Consider the following 19,058-nt stretch of genomic DNA (forward strand, 5'->3'; position numbering starts at 1 on the left):
CAGGCCCGACAGGAACATCAGTCTCTCGGAGGCTTTAGATAGACATAGCGCAAACCGAGTCTTCGTTGAAGGTATTCTTCGATTTCCCATACCAGAATGGAGCTTGAATCTGGTCGTTCACTTGGCGCGGCACCTGCTGCCTTCTGCATCTGGCGTTTGCTGGAGAGAAGTTGTATCTTGTGGTGACGGCCATAGATGCTAGTCGTGTACTTGGGGTGGCTGGATAACCAGGATGCCAGCACTTGACCGATAGTCAAAAGCGATCCACGGGACATGATGCCATGAGGATCTAACTCCCGAGGCCCCAACTAGCGTTTCTTGGTGATGGCTGGGACGCCCTCGCTCGCGCGTAACTCGGCGAGTCTCTTCTCGCGCTCGATGAGCCTCTCCTTCTCCTGCTTGATCATCTGTTCCACCGTCTTGTTGGCCTCCGCCAGGCGGTCCATCTCACTGGCCTCCCCCGCTTTGCTGTATTCGTTTCCCGGAGTTTTGTTGAGCGGGATCTCCGCCGTCCGGCCGTTTTTCTGCTGCTGGGCCTGCTTGGTGTTCTTGGCCCCCTTCCCCTTCTGCGGCTGCGTGGCCCCCGTCGCGGGGCCTCCGGTCAGGAGCTCGTAGAACTGCTCCACCGGCTCGTTGAAGACCACCTCCTCGTAGTTCTGGCTCGTCACCATCTCCCGGCGTTCCTTCTTGCCCTCCGCATCGTCGCCGTAGGGATGCAGCTTCAGGCTGTGCCACAGCGTCTGGGGCTTCTCGTTGGATTCCGGCACGAAATAGAGCTTGATCTGGATCTCGAATTCACCCCACCCGGTCTCCGTGACCTCGAAGGGGGGCTGCTCGATCGTCCGGACATTCTGCGCGTACGTCTCATGCAGCTTGAACTGGACCTTCTTCAGCCAGTAGGAGATGTCTTCGCCGTTGACGCCTTTGACGAAGACGCGCCATTGATGCGTATGGTCGGCGGGTACGTGGGGGGGTTTCTTCGCGGGATCGAACGGTTGGGCTTCGCTGCCGAAGACTACGGGTCATCGAGCGTTAGTACAGAATGGAGAGTAATGGGAGTCAAGTAATGCTGGCGTACCGAAAGGGCGAAACACAGAGACACCCTTGAGATTCATATTGTCAGCTGCCTGGTCCTGCCTTCGTCTGATGCATAATGGTGATTGAAGGAATGCTCACCCTCACGCGCTTTGTACCCGTTGCAGAAGGCATGCTTGAGCCTGATAACGTTCCTTTGTAAGCGTGGTCGTGTCGGAGGACAAATGTGCTGGAACTGGATTGCAATGATGGGCGTAACGTAGGATGCAAAGTGACCATGTCCCTGTCGCGACTTTCGCCCGCGGTGGCACGTGACAGCGGTGGGTGGTGATACGATAAGGAATTCCTCGGAAGCTCCGCAGCTATTCTTCTTGCTCCGGCGATCAAGCTCTCTTTTTTGAATTCCCATTCGACCATGTTACCTTGAAATTCACTCGTTGCTCTTCATATTCCTCTATTGACACCATAAATTACGCTCAGACTGTGTGATTAAGTTACATAATTAGCAAAATGGCTGCTAAACGGGTCGTTGTCGCGGGTGGTAATGGTTTCTTGGGTAAGTATACTCCGCATGTCGCGCACGCAAGAAAATGAGACTGATGAAGTCTCTCCCCTCCAACAGGTTCACGGATCTGCAAGTCTGCCGTCGCTCGGGGCTGGTCGGTCACTTCACTCAGGTATATTGTTCCATCGATGACCGGATAATTGTCGTTAAGTCTTGCGCAATAATACTGATCGCCACGGCATAGTCGCTCGGGCGAACCGCGGTGGGAGACCGTCACAGATTCGGTGAATCGCCCGAGCTGGGCGAGCTCCGTCGAATGGGCCAAGGCCGATATCCTCAAACCCGAGACATACAAGGCTTTCCTGAACGGAGCCACGGCCGTGGTCCACAGCATGGGCATCCTACTCGAGGCGGATTACAAAGGTGTGGTGCAGGGAAGGGAACCGATCCTTAGTGGCTTACAAAGGGCCTTCAGCGCCTCGAGGCCTGGCAGTCAGGATCTTCGTGAGAGACGAGAGGGCGAGCCTCTTGAGGTCCGGGACCGCAGCGGGCAGTTTACATACGAGCTGATGAACAGGGATTCCGGTGAGTATGCAGTGCTCGGACGAGGGGGTTCTACTCAGGAGAATTTTGGCCTGGATGCTGACAGTTGGGGTCATGATCTTTAGCTATCGCCCTCGCCCAAGAGACACGCCACGAGCGGGTTCCTACCTTTGTCTACATTTCTGCTGCGTCGGGAGCACCGGTCCTTCCCAGTCGGTACATCACAACTAAGAGAGAGGCGGAAGCAATCATAGCGGCGCAGCTACCGGAACTTCGAAATGTGTTCGTGCAGGCACCCTTTATGTACGATGAGAGTAGAAAGTTCACCCTGCCGATTGCACTCGGTGGCTTTGTCGGATCTCAGGTCAATGCTCTGCTGGGAAATAAGCTTGATTTCCTCGGCTCTATGGTAACTAAGCCGCTCAAGGTGGACGACGTAGGCGAGGCTGTGGCAGAGGCCCTCGAAGATGAGGCTGTTCGCGGAGCATTGGGTGTACAAAAACTTGAAGCCCTAGCCACGAAGGCTTGGAGAAGAAGCATGCTTTGAGCATTGGTTGAATCAAACAGTATGTCTAGATTTTGATTTGTTTTACTTGATGCTAAAAATGTCACAGGATGATAAAGAGCCCCGGTGTGCAACAAGCCCTTAGCAACATTGAGGGATGAACCGACCGACCACTGACTAATGGCTGTGTTCAAGACGAGTTTGGATATCCAAGCATGAGTCAGCTCTTGGAAGAGCTGCAGAGCGACACTGCTTCAAGGTGGAGCGGAAGCAATGACGCGATGCTGGTATATTGTATTTGTACTGGGAAGGCTACCAATCGATACCCCTAGATAAATCTTTGCTCCACGATCTCTGCCAACCTTAGAAGCAAAGGGCGCTCGTGCTCTCTGCAAATGGAGCTCAACGTGACCGGCATTGTAGTTTTAAGCTCAATGGGTCAGAAGCTTGGCTATAAAGCGACTGGGCTATTTCAAGCTTGATCGCATTGCTCGGAAAGATAACTCCCAGCAAAGGAGACCGCATGTGAGGACCGGGGGGGTGCAGAGTCACTCGAAAGTCAACCGCTTTTCGAATATTCCGAGAAAGGGCATTTGGTGGGTGAAAATCATCGGATCCGTTCAAATCATAGTTCCACGCTCAAAGCTGTCACGAATCTCGGTGGTATACTGTTGCACAATTAGACTTGACACCAAAACAAAAATTTTGACGGCACATACCTTGTTATAGAAGCGAGCCAGTTTCTGGTTGAATTGTTTGTTCTTCTCATTGATGTAGGTGACGTCACCATCATCATCTCCGCGGCGGTCTCTCCGCTTCTTGAGTCGAACCTCCTCAGCTTTTCTCAAGTCCGCGACCAGCTTATCGACAGCTGCCCGGTCAGGCCTGTTTTCCGTGAATCCGACAGTATCTGCGGTGGAATAGAAAGTGCCGTTCTTGTCGACTGCAATCATTTCGCCGTCGTTGGTTTCCACGATTTCGAGGTCCCCGTTGGCGGCGGCTTTTTCGATGGCTGCCATCTTATCTCGCTCATAACCCTCCAAGTCAGGTTGCAACTCCCGCAGCTGTCTCTTGTATACTTTGCGCGCATCTTGTGTGTAGTCCTGGAAGGCAACATCATCGCGATGGCGTTGTTTCTTTTCCATCCGCTTGTCCCATTTTTCCGACTCATCCACAGTCCAGTCCCAAGCGCGCTTGCGCTCAAAATCCTCGCCCGCGGCCTCTGTATCAGCTTTTAGCAGGTTGTGCGATGCGAAGGCATGCTTGCGCGAGATCGATGAAAGTAATGCCGGGTCGGTCGCCAGACGTTGTGTTTCAGCGGCGGTTTCCTTCATGTTGCGCTCTGTGGCCGTTTTCTGGGGGACAATATTAGTAAGAACGCACGTTTCACACAAGGTGAATTATCGAGTGCTTACTGCGCGAGCCTGAAGAGCCTTGAATCTCTCTTTGCGCTGGCGGGCCTTTAAGGCAGCATCATCCTCGGTCTTATCTACTTTCTTCGAGACGTCCTCGACGGCCTCAGTAGCGGTAGGCTCCTGGGAGGCATCGCCTGGCTGTTCGGCAGGCTGCTCCTGCTCAGGTTCAGGATTGCTTGCCGCAGGCTGTTCGATGTCGTGTTCGGTGGGCATTTCGCGGAAATATGCCCAGAATCGGGTCGCGATGATGTTAGAACTCAATGGTAGGTTTTGAAGTGATGTGATGATCGAGCGCTGGGTAATGAAAGAAGTCAAGGCTGGGGTTCGTGTTATCAGCGTGGATGATGAAAGAAAGAAAGGATGAGGCTGAGGTCAACTCTGGGTCGGATTTGCACGACTCGCCGCCCTCCCGACCGCCTTTTGACTTTCCCCTGATTGTCCGATTGTCCTTATCTCCTCCCCCGACCCGCCCGCCCACTCACCCCCACAGAAGCATGTCATACAATACAATATACTCTCTGGTTGATCGACCTCTAGTCTCAACCATTCTATTTCATCTCCATGCTAAAGCCACGGAATCATAGCCACTTGCTTGTATCTAGGCGCAGACTGGACAAGAGATCAGTGTCATGCCACATAAAGCTTCGTCGCCACGTTGACCTTTGCGCTAAGCAGAGGTCTCCTTATCCTGAGGCCACTCCGTCCCAAACACTTCGTTTTGCCCTGACTGCTACGCTGAAACGGCCTGAGCATAATTTATCTGATCCAATCTTGGAATCGCATCTATCGCAAATCCTACAGAATAAGTGGCCGACATTCTCCCTTCCTTCGCCACTTTTGGCTACTCTTTGGCCAGACCCTGAAAGACACGCGCCCAAGGCCTCGCGCCTCGATACCAGTCAAATAAGAAGTCTTCCTGATCTGCAAGACTTCGTTGAAAGTAATGTGATAAACAAGGAAGGATGCAGACTTCTGCAGTCCCGGCAATGCGTTCCTCTATCGAAAGCGTTAGCACTCTGCGAACGGCACAATCAGTTCCGGGAGGTTCTCTCCGCTATTCATGGGATTATTACGCGGGTAGAGAGGATCAATGGGCATTGCTCGCAGCGTCTGTACGTACTGGGCATGTACTATGCAGCACTCGCATTCTCAGTTCCGGCTCTCAAGCGCTACTTGGAAGGCTATCTAGCCTGTGGTTCGCAACGCTTAGGTCCGAACGAGAGCAGACTCCTAGTTCACGCTCTCCTTGATGCCTCAAGGTATCTTGCATTCTGCGAGGAAACTCGGGACATGGGTGCGATGATTGGCCTAGTGACTGGAGATGCCCAACCGAGCAACAATCGCTTGCATGATATTTTATATTGGGCAGGGCCTGACCATCGGAACTCATGGTCTGGCTCTTATTTCACCTTGCTCGTCAAATTTAACAGCAAGGCACTACAGGAAGCTCTATGGGCTAGACTCATAGATGATCTGTCGCCTGAATCACACAAGAATCAATTTCAAGCTGCCTATACGTGCGTGGATGCCTTGATTGACGCCGGCGATACGAAACGAGCTATTACGTTCTTGAACCAGATATCGGAGCGCGCCAATAATACTTTACCATTCTTCTCAACAGCCAAGTCACTTTGCTACGCTCTCCCCGCTGATAAACTGCAGGCTTCCCTGACCGGTGAGGTAGAACATACTGAGATTCTGGATCGACTTCTCACAGACATGGAGAATCGGCTGGGCATCTGTTGGCAATCCAACTTGCTACTTCATTCAAGTGCTTCTGAACCCCTCACGGTTGCTAGCGAGCAACCATTGTTGACCATCGATGGGGATAGCACTGGCTATGATGGCGTTGAGCGGCTTCTCACACAAATTCATTCCTTTGGATGCTCAAAATCAAAAGCTGACCTTGGTCAGATTGCCGATTCTCTCAATGAGCATCACGGGAGGCTGGTGCCTAGTCTGGCCATCGCTGATGCTGATACAAAGATGGAGTACGCTTGGTGTCCCCAGAATGCCCCACTTGAATTTCCAGAATCTCTTTCGTCTATTAGAACAGACTTTTCCAAGCCTTGGACACCCTCTATGCTAGGTTTACTTCGCGTTAGCCCTGATCCTAGCGGTCAATGTCTTGCCGGCAAGCGATCCCTGCATTTGATGCAGCTTGGATACTTGGTCGCAAGGCCAAAGATGCTTCAAGGGCGAAATTCGCAAGATGCCACTAACTGGAAACAGACGGGACATATTATTGCTTGGGATCGCTTTCATGGGCAGCTGGTTGCGGTCTTCGTTGGACCTGTCCATGGCGCAAGCCAACATTGCATAGAAGCAGGACCTTCGAATCTGCGATTCGGTCTAAATTCCATCCTGAGTGTTAATCTTTTCAATGACCGACCGACACACTGCTCTAGCAATCGTGTCACTCCAATCGGTAGTGGTGCGACGAGATATTATGTTGATGTGGATCCAAGCCCGGACTTGTTACCATGAGGGAGGTTGTTATTATCATATCTGGGCTTCATTTGTACGCAGAGGTCTTGTGACTCGAGGTATGCAGCCACGACCCTTTCTTAGCCTGTAAAATATAGTACCTGTGTGCGACAACCGGATGTAGAACACGGTAAATACGCTTTAGGCTTGGTATACTCTTATCCAGCCGAGATGGCACAATGTAACCAATCATCTAGTCGAGGAACGGAGTAGTATCTACGATAGAGATTCGTAGATATGTGACTTGAAGATATCGCCCCAAGAACCCAAAGTAGAATATCTTTAGTGATTGCAATGCTTTCTCCGTGGACGAACATAGACAGTACGAACCATATATAGTAGAGACACAGCCTGTTGTGCTCTGGCATTTACCAGGTAAATAGCAGTATTGTGTTAACACTGGGCTGATTTGCCTTGGCCTAGAAGCCAATGCAAAGTTCGAGAGTACTAGGATCCTTTGACTTGGTGAGTGCCACAGAGGTACAGGCACAACGAAGCTTGTCGGTCTGGACGCCAGGTCATCCCTGCTCCCTTACGCCCAATGCACTAGTTCTGCCTTCATCTGAGCGAATAATCTGATTGCATGAAGATCCGTAGAACTGCCATATGCCTGGGGATCAGCATCCAAGAGGGATCGGAGGTGATAGCGTCATGCACTTGGAATAGTTGCTAATTTGCTTTTTCCTTCTATGTTCTCTTCTCTCTCTTTTTCTCTTTTTTTCCCGCCTATTTGTCCAGATGGCACCTGGCCCCAATTCAGGTTTTTCTTTGTTTCGGTATTCGTGCAGTGCATCTCCGAGGAGTCTTTCTGATCGAATGATGTTCTGGTTCGGACTGTAAAGTGTGCCTTGGTGTCAAATTTCATGTTTAACACCACAGCCATCATGCTGAAGACATCTGTGTCCAGAGAGGCTCAGCTAGAGAGCCCCACGTAAGGTGAATGGGAGTTCGAGGTAACTGTTGACTGGTCGACGAAGTCTGGTTCCGGTGTACTCCAACCGTCATGATGGGAATACCCCAACCGGAGTCCGAGCCTTCTCTGCTTCCCTTTCCCACTTCACACCGGGCACATAGCTTATGTGGTCGAAAGTACTGCCAGACGCTTAAGTTAGGTATGGCGACGCCTGAAACCGTGGGATGCTCTATGGCGGAGGTGCAATGGACGGGGCCAAATTGCTTGTGTTGTGATGGGGTGCCGGTCACTTGATTCACCCCCTTCCTTCTTTCCTCCCCCTACCTCCTCCACTCCACCTCTCCAGATCTTCCCCTTCGATGCTCCTCCTCAGTGGACAATTCTTTGGGACTCATCGGCGATTCATTTCAAGTCCACTCGATACATTCCCACTCCACCTTAGCGTCGTGTGAACCAGTCTAAGGAGATAATGTTCAGATCTCCCCGGTTTGAGCGCGCCACTATATTTTGCTGGATTAAGCCCGACATTTCCCGGAATGACTACTCTGTCGCTTTGATTGTCCTGGGGTGCGGTCGCCTTCGGGGACCTCGTATTGCGAACTTGGAAATGTCCCAGTTGCCTGCTCGAGGCTGGTGGCTCGGGGCTGCCTACACGCAGCGCTAAGTGAAATCCAGCTGCCTCGGTCGAGTCAGCGACTGCCTGGTCGCCTCGCTACCTCAATGCAAACGCAGGGCTGCGGCCGCAAGACACGAGGGAAAGGGATTCGAGGATGAAGCGGCACCAGAACCTTGAAAAACAGGGCCTGCAGCATTGAAGGTTCGTCGTGTGCACAAGCAGGGCCGTCATTGTAGTTATTGTCCTGCTAACGGCTGCAGTATGGTAGCCTCCAGAGCCAGAGGTCCAGACCAACGGCTACCCGAACGCAAACCTAAGAGTGGGCACTAAGTACACATAAATTCCAGGAACTTCAAGGGACTGCGTGGATCACAGGGAGAACCGCCACTTCCTGGCTGGTGCTGAAATCCGCCAGCATACAGCCAATCCCACGGAATCCAGGGGAGCCATTCAACCGTCAAGAGACATCATTTGTTCTTGTCGGTAAGGCAACCACTCACATGCAGTAGCCTTGTTCGCCAAGTCGCGAAAGGCGAACAATCGCTACGATGCTAATGCACTAATAGCACCACCTCCTTTGTCGTTTAAAGAAACTTTCGCTTTAGACCTTGGATGTGGGTCAGAGCACTAACTACGCTATACCAGTCAGCAAATATGAAACAGTCTGGGGCGGTGGCCATTCAAGGGATCATATACCGCATCACAAGGATGAAAAGCTTACCTCGCCAGTTTAGAAGCCACACACGCATCACTCAAGCGAATGTACTCTGTACTATGGATTTATTATCCTAAGCACTATCGAAGAGAGACGGCACGGGCCCTGCAATCTTCAGTCGCCTGACAAAACCGCTTTCCTCAACTTTCTTATTTGGCAACGCCTTTGTGACATTGCAATCAAGCCCTGTCGAGGATAGTCTATTCCGGCTACGCTTACGCTTAGTCTAACTATGGATTCCCAGCACTATGGCCTCCCGTCTCCGTAGTGGCCCGTGCAATAATCCAATAGCCACAGCACGCCACCATCAGCAGCGGCTGGAACCATGAGCGACGACTATTCCGTTCCCCACAACTGTCACTGGTGTTTGGTCTTTACAGTCTTCTTCAGCTGTCAAATGCTCCTGCTTCGATGTAAGATGATGAGCCACGGCAAGAGAGTTGGCAGCGAGTTTGTAATCCAAACACACCTCGAAGCCAGAAGAGGCCCGAACCTCGAAGGTGATGCATTTGCAAAGGCATTCGGACTGCATGACAGGATGGCAAGATATGAGATTTTGCAGTCAGAATTGATCACCTACTCCGGAGCACTGTTTATTCTGCTGCGAGCGATTGTATTTGCCTGCAGGTTTTTGTCTCGGGACAGAGTTCCGTATGGGACCGGCAGCTCGGATACAGTGATGGAACTCCTCGACTCCACCAAAACAGCTTTCTAGTTGGTTCTTTACAAATCCTACAACGTCATTTTCCTGTCCCTTCGAGTTCAAGATGCTGCAGGCGACTTCTGTATTGGGAAATACCAATACCAGACCACCACTGCGGTGGTCGCATATATTTCTTGCTCACATGAATCCCTGGTAGCCTCTCCATCTGCAGGGGAACGAGTCGCTGTCAAAAGCGATCATGGAAGTCCGCGGGTATCTGGCGTATCACTGATTATTCTGAACTGACAATTATACACATGGACCAATCAGCGGTTCTAATGACAATATGTGCTGATTCTGCATCATGCGGTACGATCTGCAACCACCGACCCCTCGCTACGTCGCGTTCTCATCTTTACACAATTCCCCTTGGTGCTGCGTCTTTTCAAACAGTGGCGCAGCAAAACCAAACAGCAGTCTCCCTGGTTTCACAAGGGGGTGATATACAAAGAGGTCAGGGATTCTGAGATGATTGACCCCTCATCTGATTCAGCATCAGGCGGCTTGTTGGACTAGTTCACTTCACAGTACTTGGTGATGTTTAATCTGCCTCATCAAGCTGCCCTTTTATGTACGAATTCTGGGACACTCGGAAGCGCTATTCATGTCTGCATCCATACTATACCGGTGCTCATTGTTCTTTTCTTTACAGCGGTTCTTTTCTTTACAGCGAACACCTTGCGGGAGACCATTTAAGCAGCTGCTTCTGGTGTTCGTTTGTTGATGACCAAGACCTCTTTCAGGCTCCTGCCGGCCTCGCTCGGTTAGTACCAGACACTGATAATGTGTTGTCAAACTACCAACGGAGACTGTCTCAGTACCATCCTCTTCGGGGCTGTATTCGAACGTCTGGTCTCCAGTCGTTCGATAGAAATCCCAGGATCCGGGAATAGACCATGCTGGATCCTGTCAGGGACGCAGTGTTGCTGCAAGTCTTGATTTTCGCGCAATGCCACACACATACACAGTGGGCACGCACAGGCTCTCTCACAAAAGTATTACCCAGCCTGCCAATTTCCCCGGATCTGTTTCTTTTCTTTTCTTTTCCTTTTTTTTTCACGGCCACATATGGAATGGATTCAAATGTGCAGATTACTGCTTAATTTAGGGTTAGTCAACCTTTCCTATCGTCGCTGAATCAGTTGCGTCATCCGACAAGCCAAAACGCCTTATAAGCAGCGGATTGACTGCAAATCTCAGCACCTCCATCGTCACTACCTGCAGCCGCACAAGTGGTGCTATGAGCTGGTTGGATGGAGGTCGGTGGAACTCTTTTCTTTTCTGATTTTCCCTACATATTTCCCCTCCCACTCTATACCCCTTCCCAAACAATCGCTTTGTGGGAAAATTTCTGGCATTCGTCAGGACGAACTAATAGATGACTGTTACTCTACCAGTTCTCCTCGTAGGAACGTCCACCAACGGCGGACCATGTTCTTTGGGCCCTTGAATTTTCCCTAATAGCCGCCCCTCAAAAGCCGTGTTTCTACATCCCTACCATAATTTTGCGAAGCTACTTTCCGTCTGGAACCTATTATTATGCCGCCGCGCGCTATCATTTCATTCGAGTCAAGTGTCATCCCATTCTTGTTTGTCTCCCTTTTTTGGGCATCACCGAGTGCGCCCTAATCTTATTGAGCTTTCAATTCGACCCATCAATTCGTGATCCTATATATGGATGTTCACTCTACAGAAAACGACCTGTGGGATCAGTTCTTAGCACCTGCCGATAGGAAGAGGAAACAAGACCCACCGACAAGAAGAAAAGTCACAGAAAAGCAATTCCCAAGGAGATAACCAGGAACAAGAATTACCGGAAGGAGAGCTTCCGAGCGCCAATTGTCTAGATGTCGAGGACGCCGCTGCATCAATGGAGACATGCCACATCCAGCGGGCAATATTCTGATGGGCGGGCCCAAGCCGCTGGCGACGACCATCAGGCGCTAACAGGAGCTCCGAGTCATTCTCATCCCACAGACGAGCTTCCGCGCTTCTTATTTCCTGGCTCAGCCAGTCAGGCTTATGATCCCACTGTCGCATCTACCGCTTTCAACTCTAGATTGCCCTATCAGGAGAGGCTCTGGGATAGTGTCGCCCATCCGAAGCATGATGTCCCTTCGGTTCCTCCATATAATACTGGTAGTCCAGCTCACTTTGGGGCTCAACGGTCCAATGTCTTGAGAAACGTGGAGTATGCCTCATTTTCCTAGCTCTTAGTTTCCATTCCATTCTTTTGTCGGCTTTGGCTCGTTCAAGCTCAGATGCGTGATCATGGTTCTGTCATCTTTTGACTGGGTCATGCACGCATGCTTCCGTTTTACATTTTCATAATGAGCATGCGCGTGCAGGTTACCATCACTGTACTTTGCTCCCACATCCTCCCTCCATAGCTGCGACAAAAAGTGCCATGTGCTTTCTTCCGGTCAAGTCACTAATTCCTGCTGGCAGAAACAGCGAACCCCGCACGGCTGTCCCAAGTCCTGGTCACTGTTATGATTGTACAGGGGGGTCTTCCGCCAGCATGGCCGCGGAGAAGCGTCAGATACAACAACCCCAAAGGCAGAGTACGACGAGTATGCCTTCTGGATTTGAAAGACTGCTTCACCATTCGCCTACGCCGTCCCCTCCCCCGCGGCGACCGTCCTCAACCTCACGATATCACCTTCACATCAGACAGCAGCCTTTGGCTGCGCGAGCTTGTGGCGCGGGTGATAGAGACCGACGGCCTATCGACCCACCTCCCATCATCCAAATGCTTCTGACAGACTTCGATCCGAAATCCTCTGACGACAACGACATCCTCCAAGATCCGCGATTTACTGTGGGCTGTTTTCTCATCCCCGAACCCGGATTCTCTCAATCAGACGTGAACGCCGACGGTACGGGTAGAGCGGATGAATTGAGCCAGGGACAGTCTACTCCTCTGCTATCCGGGAAAGCTTTCGTGTCACCTTTCTATGTCGATGAAGATCCGGACCCCAGCACAGCGCCAACCCATCCATCCTCGTCGGGCTACTACGCACCCGAAACGGGCGCATACCTGCCACCGACCACTTACCACGGCACCCCCCACACCCCGGGACAGCCTGCTACGTTCTACATCTTCTCCGACCTTTCTGTCCGTACAGCTGGACTGTACCGCCTCCAATTTCGTCTGATGAACTGGGGTCATGTGGAAGACACTGGCAAGTCGATGCCGATCCTTGCCGAGGCTTGGACGAATCCTTTCCGCGTGTTCCCGGCCAAGGACTTTCCTGGAATGAGGGATTCGTCCCTTTTGACAGAAGGATTGAAGGAGCTTGGGTTTGTGGAATTGAAGACGCGGGGGAAAGGGAAAGGGAAGGGTCGAAGGAGGTGATAGGTCGAACGCTCCAAAGTGCTTCTGTCCGCAGCTTGGGGGAAATTATGACAAGGGTTTTTTGACCGCGTTGTGCTGGAAAAGGAGAAAAGTAGAGAACTTTTCGATTTTCCCCACCCCCCAGATAATGTTCCGTGTTTTATATCTCTCTTTCAATTTTCCTTTTTTTTCTTCTTCTACGATATGATGAATGATTCTGGTGGGAGGAGTGACATTACGCAGAGAGCGATCATAGGTATGCAGTCGCGCTACGACGAGCACAGGGGTGGCGTTACGATGGATACTAGGTAGTCAAGTTCTCTCTTCAAACTCGGGCTTTGTCATACTTTCCGATCCTGGTACCCATGAATGTTCCACCTAAGCGCGTCAGTCGCAATCGCATCTTCTACTGCGCCTTCAAGATTACACCAGGCCTGATTCGGACCAATTCCCTCCCCACTGCTCCGGGATCTCTCTTGTATTGGAACAACGTTCTTAGTCTATACTTGGGTATCACAGTCATTATTAAGAGTGCACAGAGAAGAAATCGAGCTTTCAACAAAGCCGCCCACACCTCACTTCACCGAGTCCGATACAGAGTCACGAAACCACCCCGCAGAAGAGGGCAACCCAACTCTCATTTTGTTGAATTCCTTGTCCTTTTTCTGGCCTAGAGGACGAAGTACTCTTCCGGGATCTTAAACTTGAACTGCAGATCCCCCCATTTCTCAAGAAGGCTCTGCACGTCCACCTTGACCTGCGCCCACTCGGGACCCTGGAATTGAGGGGCGCGAAGCATAGTGCGAATCATCTGCTCACCCTCGGCCAGGCGGCCCTCCTCGCGGGCCATGACGGCGGCGACGACGACGGACTCGGGGCTCCCATACGCGGCCGCCAGCTCGAACAGCTCCCGGGCCATGGCGCGGTAGTGCGTCAGCGACGGCCGGCGGGCTTCGGCCCAGATCTCGTCGCGGAGCCGCTGCCACCACGGGCGGTGCCTCTCCTGCAGCAAGCCCTGGCCCTCCTGCGCGGGGTCGACCGGGCGGAAGTCGGCGGCGGCGGCGGCGGATTGCCCGCGCCGCGGGTACCGCCCCTGCGCGATGAGGTAGTAGTAGCACGCCAGCCGGCGGGTGGCCCGGCGGTGGCCCGCCATGACCGCCATGCGCATGTACTTCTCGTACTGGTCCCACCGGCCTTGCTCGCGCAGGTGGCCCGCGTACCGTACCAGGTACTCCGGCTGTTGGAACTCCTCGGCGGCCCGGCGGTAGATCTCCTCGGGGGTGTGTTTGGTCCGGTACTTGTGGTCCAGCATGAGGCCCTGGACCCACATGTAGGTGTCCCAGAAGGAGTCGATGGGCGGGAAGTACAGCCCCGTCTCGAAGCCCGGTTCGAGCTTCTTGGCTGGGTAGATCAGCTCGAGGATCTCGTCCAGGAGGGCCATCGCCTCGCGGTACTGTTGTCGGTGGCAGAGGACCCGCGCGTGGAGGTGCATGGCGCGCGGGTCGGGAAAGGGGCCCGTCGCCAGGGCTTCGACGGCTTGCAGGATCGGCACGTCGCGCGGCGGCGGCGGCGGCGGCGGGGACTGGCTCTTGTTGTGCGCGCGCATCTCCTTCAGGTAGTTGGCTGCTTGGATGTAGATCGCGGGCCGGACTTTGGCCAGGGCGCTGGCCGAGGAGACCCAGTGCTGGAAGGGTTGATGGAGCGGGAGGATGAGCTTGCCGATTTTGAACACTTCCAGGGGTGTCACTAATGGTTCCCCAGTTTGAGGAAACATGGTTAGTGTTCGATCTTCTTAGGAGCAACGGGTGAACCCCCACCCCGGGATTCGTCACGCCTGAAAGCGAGGATTAGAGAGAAAATATCACGTACAGTTGCGCGGGTTATTTTCAATTGCGGCCAGGGTGGGAGGGCCGCCATGAGCACACTCTAGCAAGTGTAGGCCGGTGGCTTCGAAAATTGGCCACGTGATCTCTGTTTTGAGGTCTCTGTTGAGGACGGCGTCCGCCCAGTTGTCCATGCCTCCTGTTGCGAGCCACTTTTTGTGAACGGTGAGGTCGCCGGTGATGCGAGACTCCGGGCCGATTCCTGCAGGGCGGGGAGGAGAAGACACGCGGGCATCCCTCATGTTGGCGGCGCGCCGGAGCGCAGGGGATTTCCGAGGCGTTCGATACAAGGCATTGTTGGATGAAGTGGTGTGGAAGCAGGAACTGGGCGGAGGTCGAGGTGCGAGTTGATTATGCTGAAGGTGGAAGTGATCTTGGGCAAGGCGGGGGCGCAGGTTGGAGCTATAGTGCAAGCTCAGGGAGGGGCTTGTGCCCGAATGCAGCCGTAATTGGCATTGTCGTCTGATGCTGCGTGAGGACCCAGGGAGAGACATGGCGAATCGATAGGAAGGGCGTACAAGAAGTGAACTTCAGGAAGGGTGGGTTGATGCAAAGGCGGAGGAGGGGAGGAAGAAATCTGGATGGAGTTCGGGCTTTCCGCATCTCCGTCCACTTTTCGACATCCGCGTCAGAAAAGAAAACAATAACAATGGCGCCAGAATACAATGGACTGATCAGCATCTCACTCACATGTCTCCAAGGATGAACGAAGTCTTGCTTCTCTGTCGCGCATTTCCACCGTCGTACTCTTTCAACTGAAACAGACTTGACAGCTACTCGTCTCATCAAAAATACTACGTACGAGCCCATGATGATTTGCTGGCAAAACTCGGATGACAGAGAGACCACAACAAGTTTCTTTCCTCTTGTTTCCACATTGTCCATTCGATACAGATGATAATGTACATTCGCCGCCTTTTTCCCGCTTTCCGTTTATATCAAAAAGAAAATAGAATCTCAGGAGATATAGGGACCGGAGAAAAAAGATAATAAAGAAAAGGGTGATATAACAGAACACAATACAATAAAAAGAAAAGGGTGGTGCGAGATAAAAACTCCAGCTCGATGATGCAGCCCAATCACAACGTTCCAGGCCATCCAGGTTCTTTCGTCTTCTGTCCCATCATCCCAGAAAATGATAGCCAGCCACAGAGCGAACCCAGATGGACCGGGTAGCATTACAAAGGAAAGTCCCCCCACGGACCCGTCAGACGACAGTCCGCTCTTAGTCCATGGTGACCTTGGCACCGACGGCCTTGAGGGTCTCGATGATCTTCTCGGCCTCCTCCTTGGGGACGGACTCCTTCAGAGTCTTGGGCGCCGACTCGACAAACTTCTTGCTGTCGACCAGGGACAGACCGAGCATGTTCTTGATCTCCTTGATGACCTTGGCCTTGGAGGCGGCGTCGATGGACTCGAGCTTCAGGTTGAACAGAGTCTTCTCCTGCTGGACAGGAGCCTCCTCCTCCTCGGCGGCGGCGGGAGCGGCGGGGGCAGCGGCCATGGCGAAGCCACCGACGGGAAGGTCGGGGATGTTAAGGCGGGACTATAAGGTGACAAGGTCCTCGTCAGCAACGATCTCAGTGAGTTTCAAGCGATCACATCACATGAGCGATTGGGGCCGAGACAATTCGATTGATAGGAACCCTGCATCAACAAGTCCTGGGCGGAAGCTGTTGCGACAGGGCCAGAGGAGAAGCAAGAAACGCACCTTCAAGCTAGCGACCAAGTCGGCAGTCTCCAACAGGTTCAATTGGCTGATCTGATCGACAATCTGGGTGATCTTGGGGTTGGCAGGAGCAGCAGACTCCGTGGATTGCCATCTCCGGCCGCTGGACAGGTATGAAGCGGAGGAAACGCGCAGAGAAGCGGTAGGGCGGACAATCTGTCTGCAGCAGCGAGCTGCGAACTGGGTAGACATGGACATGCTGGGCGTGAAATAAGGCGATCTGGACGGAGGCGACAGAAGGTGGCTAGGCCAAGGGGATTCAAGCTGCTCGAAGTGATCGAATGCTCGAAAAGTGCCTTTGCGGGAAAAGAAAGTCGAGTCTCGGTCCGGAAAATCCAGTCGCGTCACGTGATACCGACACCCGCTAGTCGGCGTTCTGTCAACAGAGAATCAAGTACTCACGATGTATATCAGGAACGGTCAGGTACATTATAGAACAGATCAGCAGCTGTGGATGAAGTATTCCAGGATGTACGGATGAGAATAATCATCTACCACTACTGTTACTAGAGATGCCCATGGATAGGTCAATGGGCAATTCATGATTATCGTGTCTCTATCACATTCCATGCTTTTGAGCCTCCAATGGATATCACATTCTCCTAAATATTACATTTAATCCTCATCCCAGTTGGGGTTGGGGCCTGGTGGCTTAGGACCACCGGCCTGTCGAGCAACAATGATCTGGTCAACGCTGAGCACCGTGCGGGCAGCCTCGCTCGCGAGACGAATGGCCCAGCTCTTGGATGCTAGCAGGTCCAGGATGCCCTCCTCCACGGCGTCAAGGGTTCCAGCTGAAGAGCTAATCTCCAAATCCACACCCGTGGTCCAGTAAGGCTCCTCCTTCTCGGAGATGCCCTCCTCTGCAGACGATTCCTCCGACTCATCATTGTTGGAAGACCGGTGGTGTGCGGTGTAGAGACGAGACAGAACCTCAGTAGCGTCCAGACCAGCCGACTCGGCCAGGGTGCGAGGAACCACCTCGAACGCTTCGGCGTACTTGCGAATAGCGTGCTGGGGCAAGCCAGGAGTCTTATCCGCGAAGGCGGAGATTCTCTCCACAAGTTGAGTCTCGGTGGCACCGGCACCAGGAACCAGGCGGGGATCCTTGGTGATAGCTTTGACTGCGTTGACACCATCGTCGATCGCACGCTCAACGTCATCGAGATGGTTTTGGGTAGCGCCACGCAGGACAATGGTGGACGTACGGGTGACAGCGTTGGCATCCTCTTGACGGAAGACGGTCACCCGGTCACCGCCGATCTCGGTAGTCTCGACAACATCGATGCTACCCATCTCGTCGGGCATCGGGGCGCCCAGGCGAGCGAGAGGGGTGGCGCCGACAACACGGCACAGTCTGCGCAGCTCGAACTTCGAGAGGATCTTGATCACAAGGATGTTGAAGCGGTTGAGGAAGTGCATGGCCAGGTCACCAACGGTGGAACCGCAGACGACCACACGCAGACCAGAGTCGTAAAGCTCCTTGATAGCCGCCTCCAAACGCTCCTCCTCGCCCTTTGTGAAGTCCAGCATTTCCTGCGCATTCTTCAACAGCACGGTACCCTTGGTCTCAGTCTGAGAGATGTCGATGGGGCAGCTGAAGACTCCAACCTTGGCCTTGGTAGCCTTCTTGATCACACCATCAGGCTCTCTGCCAAGAACCATACCCTTGACCACACGAGACTGCTCCAAGCCACCTCCCATGATCTTGACGACACGAACGTTGTCGACATTGAAGTTGGCGGGGTTCTTGGGGAGGACAGCAAGGACAGCCTCTGCAACCAGAGAGGCCAGAAGATCTTCGGTTCCGGACTGCTTGCTGGCGACGACTGTGCGGAGAGCCTTGGTAAGCTCAGTCTGAGAGCGGAGTTCTTGAAGGCGATCGACCTCGAGATCTATTGTCAAGCAAGCGTCAGTAATTGTTGAGTAACTCGTTGTCTGCCTGGTTCGTTGTTTCATAGCAGCCCCTGAGGCCGCCGAGCGCTCCTGGCCGGAAGAATCAACCCACCTTCTAGCGTCTTGAGCGCAAAGTTTTGTGCCTTCTCGTAGCCCTGAACAATATCACTCGTCTTCAAGCCCATGCGCAGCAACTCCTCGGCCTTCTTCAACAACTCTCCGGCGAGAACAATGACCAAGTTGGTACCATCTCCCATCTCCTGATCCTGCTGTTGACTGGCCATCACCAGCAGCTTAGCAGCGGGGTGCACAACCTCCAGTTCACGGAGAATGGTAGCCGCATCCGAAGTAAGGATCATTTTCTGCAAATGGTTGATGACAATCTTGTTGCGACCGTAAGGGCCCAACGACGTCAAGACAGTCTGAGCAATAGCCTGGCAGGCTTCGATGTTGCGAATGACGGCACCATCTTCGGCATCGTGGCTATAGATAATAAAGTGTCAGCCGCTGTTCTATGATCATAACCCCAATCCATATCATATAAGTTTACTGGCCTGCTGAACCTGGCGGTATTGATGGCTTGAGGGGCGGGGACATTCCACGAGTGGGCTTTCGCTTACCTCTGGTACCCAGGCTTGAAAAGACCCGCCTGGGAGGGTCCGGGAAGAGACAGTGACATGATGAAGAAATACTTCCTCTGGAGTTTGGGGAAATATCCAAATAGAGAGAGTAAGGGGACACTTCCTCAACACTGGTCTGTAGCTGTTCTGGGAATT

At 52.8% G+C, this 19,058-nt stretch overlaps 8 protein-coding genes across 8 annotated transcripts; 3 read left to right on the forward strand and 5 right to left on the reverse strand.

Annotated features, from left to right (window-relative positions):
* Positions 1 to 308: 308 nt before the first annotated feature.
* On the reverse strand, positions 309 to 1,209 carry yaf9 (YEATS domain-containing protein YAF9; the record flags this gene model as incomplete). Its single annotated transcript, XM_025650686.1, has 3 exons — positions 309 to 1,015; positions 1,079 to 1,103; positions 1,177 to 1,209. 3 exons carry the CDS (start codon positions 1,207 to 1,209, stop codon positions 309 to 311), a joined length of 765 nt encoding a protein of 254 aa, XP_025509104.1.
* Positions 1,210 to 1,419: 210 nt separating this feature from the next.
* On the forward strand, positions 1,420 to 2,996 carry horA (ubiquinone biosynthesis protein COQ11). The gene is made up of 5 exons (XM_025646248.1): positions 1,420 to 1,591; positions 1,658 to 1,712; positions 1,785 to 2,125; positions 2,209 to 2,649; positions 2,698 to 2,996. The coding sequence occupies exons 1-4, from the start codon at positions 1,546 to 1,548 to the stop codon at positions 2,628 to 2,630; spliced, it is 864 nt and encodes a 287-aa protein (XP_025509105.1). The 5' UTR covers positions 1,420 to 1,545; the 3' UTR covers positions 2,631 to 2,649; positions 2,698 to 2,996.
* A 212-nt stretch (positions 2,997 to 3,208) lies between these two features.
* Positions 3,209 to 4,216, reverse strand: BO66DRAFT_310121 (pre-mRNA-splicing factor SYF2; the record flags this gene model as incomplete). The annotated part of the gene is made up of 3 exons (XM_025643274.1): positions 3,209 to 3,256; positions 3,308 to 3,943; positions 4,004 to 4,216. The coding sequence occupies 3 exons, from the start codon at positions 4,214 to 4,216 to the stop codon at positions 3,209 to 3,211; spliced, it is 897 nt and encodes a 298-aa protein (XP_025509106.1).
* Positions 4,217 to 4,478: 262 nt separating this feature from the next.
* BO66DRAFT_4573 (uncharacterized protein) lies at positions 4,479 to 6,815 on the forward strand. Its single transcript, XM_025652168.1, has one exon. It carries the CDS (start codon positions 4,565 to 4,567, stop codon positions 6,488 to 6,490), a length of 1,926 nt encoding a protein of 641 aa, XP_025509107.1. The 5' UTR covers positions 4,479 to 4,564; the 3' UTR covers positions 6,491 to 6,815.
* Positions 6,816 to 11,522: 4,707 nt separating this feature from the next.
* Positions 11,523 to 13,086, forward strand: BO66DRAFT_387233 (velvet factor family protein). The gene has a single exon (XM_025646249.1). The coding sequence runs from the start codon at positions 11,959 to 11,961 to the stop codon at positions 12,793 to 12,795; it is 837 nt and encodes a 278-aa protein (XP_025509108.1). The 5' UTR covers positions 11,523 to 11,958; the 3' UTR covers positions 12,796 to 13,086.
* Positions 13,087 to 13,245: 159 nt separating this feature from the next.
* On the reverse strand, positions 13,246 to 15,185 carry BO66DRAFT_424815 (uncharacterized protein). The gene is made up of 2 exons (XM_025650189.1): positions 14,644 to 15,185; positions 13,246 to 14,520 (listed from the first exon to the last, which is right to left on the reverse strand). The coding sequence occupies exons 1-2, from the start codon at positions 15,149 to 15,151 to the stop codon at positions 13,445 to 13,447; spliced, it is 1,584 nt and encodes a 527-aa protein (XP_025509109.1). The 5' UTR covers positions 15,152 to 15,185; the 3' UTR covers positions 13,246 to 13,444.
* Positions 15,186 to 15,505: 320 nt separating this feature from the next.
* On the reverse strand, positions 15,506 to 16,666 carry BO66DRAFT_416604 (mitochondrial 54S ribosomal protein bL12m). Its single transcript, XM_025649607.1, has 2 exons — positions 16,369 to 16,666; positions 15,506 to 16,203 (listed from the first exon to the last, which is right to left on the reverse strand). Exons 1-2 carry the CDS (start codon positions 16,582 to 16,584, stop codon positions 15,883 to 15,885), a joined length of 537 nt encoding a protein of 178 aa, XP_025509110.1. The 5' UTR covers positions 16,585 to 16,666; the 3' UTR covers positions 15,506 to 15,882.
* Positions 16,667 to 16,940: 274 nt separating this feature from the next.
* On the reverse strand, positions 16,941 to 19,039 carry BO66DRAFT_416605 (chaperonin-containing T-complex subunit CCT8). Its single transcript, XM_025649608.1, has 3 exons — positions 18,903 to 19,039; positions 18,395 to 18,765; positions 16,941 to 18,281 (listed from the first exon to the last, which is right to left on the reverse strand). Exons 1-3 carry the CDS (start codon positions 18,959 to 18,961, stop codon positions 17,002 to 17,004), a joined length of 1,710 nt encoding a protein of 569 aa, XP_025509111.1. The 5' UTR covers positions 18,962 to 19,039; the 3' UTR covers positions 16,941 to 17,001.
* Between the last annotated feature and the right edge of the window lie 19 nt (positions 19,040 to 19,058).

This window comes from Aspergillus aculeatinus (genome assembly GCF_003184765.1).
Source record: "Aspergillus aculeatinus CBS 121060 unplaced genomic scaffold BO66scaffold_1, whole genome shotgun sequence".
NCBI classification, from domain to species: domain Eukaryota; kingdom Fungi; phylum Ascomycota; class Eurotiomycetes; order Eurotiales; family Aspergillaceae; genus Aspergillus; species Aspergillus aculeatinus.